This window comes from Fulmarus glacialis, unplaced genomic scaffold (genome assembly GCF_000690835.1).
Source record: "Fulmarus glacialis isolate BGI_N327 unplaced genomic scaffold, ASM69083v1 scaffold24487, whole genome shotgun sequence".
NCBI lineage: Eukaryota > Metazoa > Chordata > Aves > Procellariiformes > Procellariidae > Fulmarus > Fulmarus glacialis.
Genome location: NW_009221641.1, coordinates 16444 through 16721, shown reverse-complemented (window position 1 = coordinate 16721; position 278 = coordinate 16444). Strand labels below are relative to the sequence as shown.

General features: G+C 63.7%; 1 protein-coding gene across 1 annotated transcript in view; it reads right to left on the bottom strand.

Moving 5' to 3' along the window:
* Positions 1–278, bottom strand: part of LOC104079232 (bone morphogenetic protein 2-like) — a gene marked incomplete at its 3' end in the record, with an annotated part of 2599 nt that continues 2321 nt past the window's right edge. The window contains exon 6 of the mRNA XM_009581195.1: positions 1–253. Coding sequence (XP_009579490.1) covers positions 1–253 — 253 coding nt within the window. The remainder of the gene's footprint in view (positions 254–278) is intronic.

Sequence of the window (278 nt, the reverse complement as noted above, 5' to 3'; positions counted from 1 at the left end):
GTCGAAGTAGAGGAGGTTGATGGAGTAGAGCTTGTCAGGCACGCAGCAGGGGCTGCTGACGCCCTCGCTCAGCTTGAGGGCGTTGATGATGGACTGCACGGTGGCGTGGTTTGTTGGCCGCATGTTCTCGCCCAGTGGGAAGGGGCAGGAGCCCTTGCAATGGTAAGCGTTGTACCCCCGCGGTGAGATGATCCAGCCGGACCAGCCGATCTCCTCAAAGTCCACGGATAAGGGATGCCTCTGGCAGGGCTGGGGGCGGTCCAGCGCGCGCGGGGCGT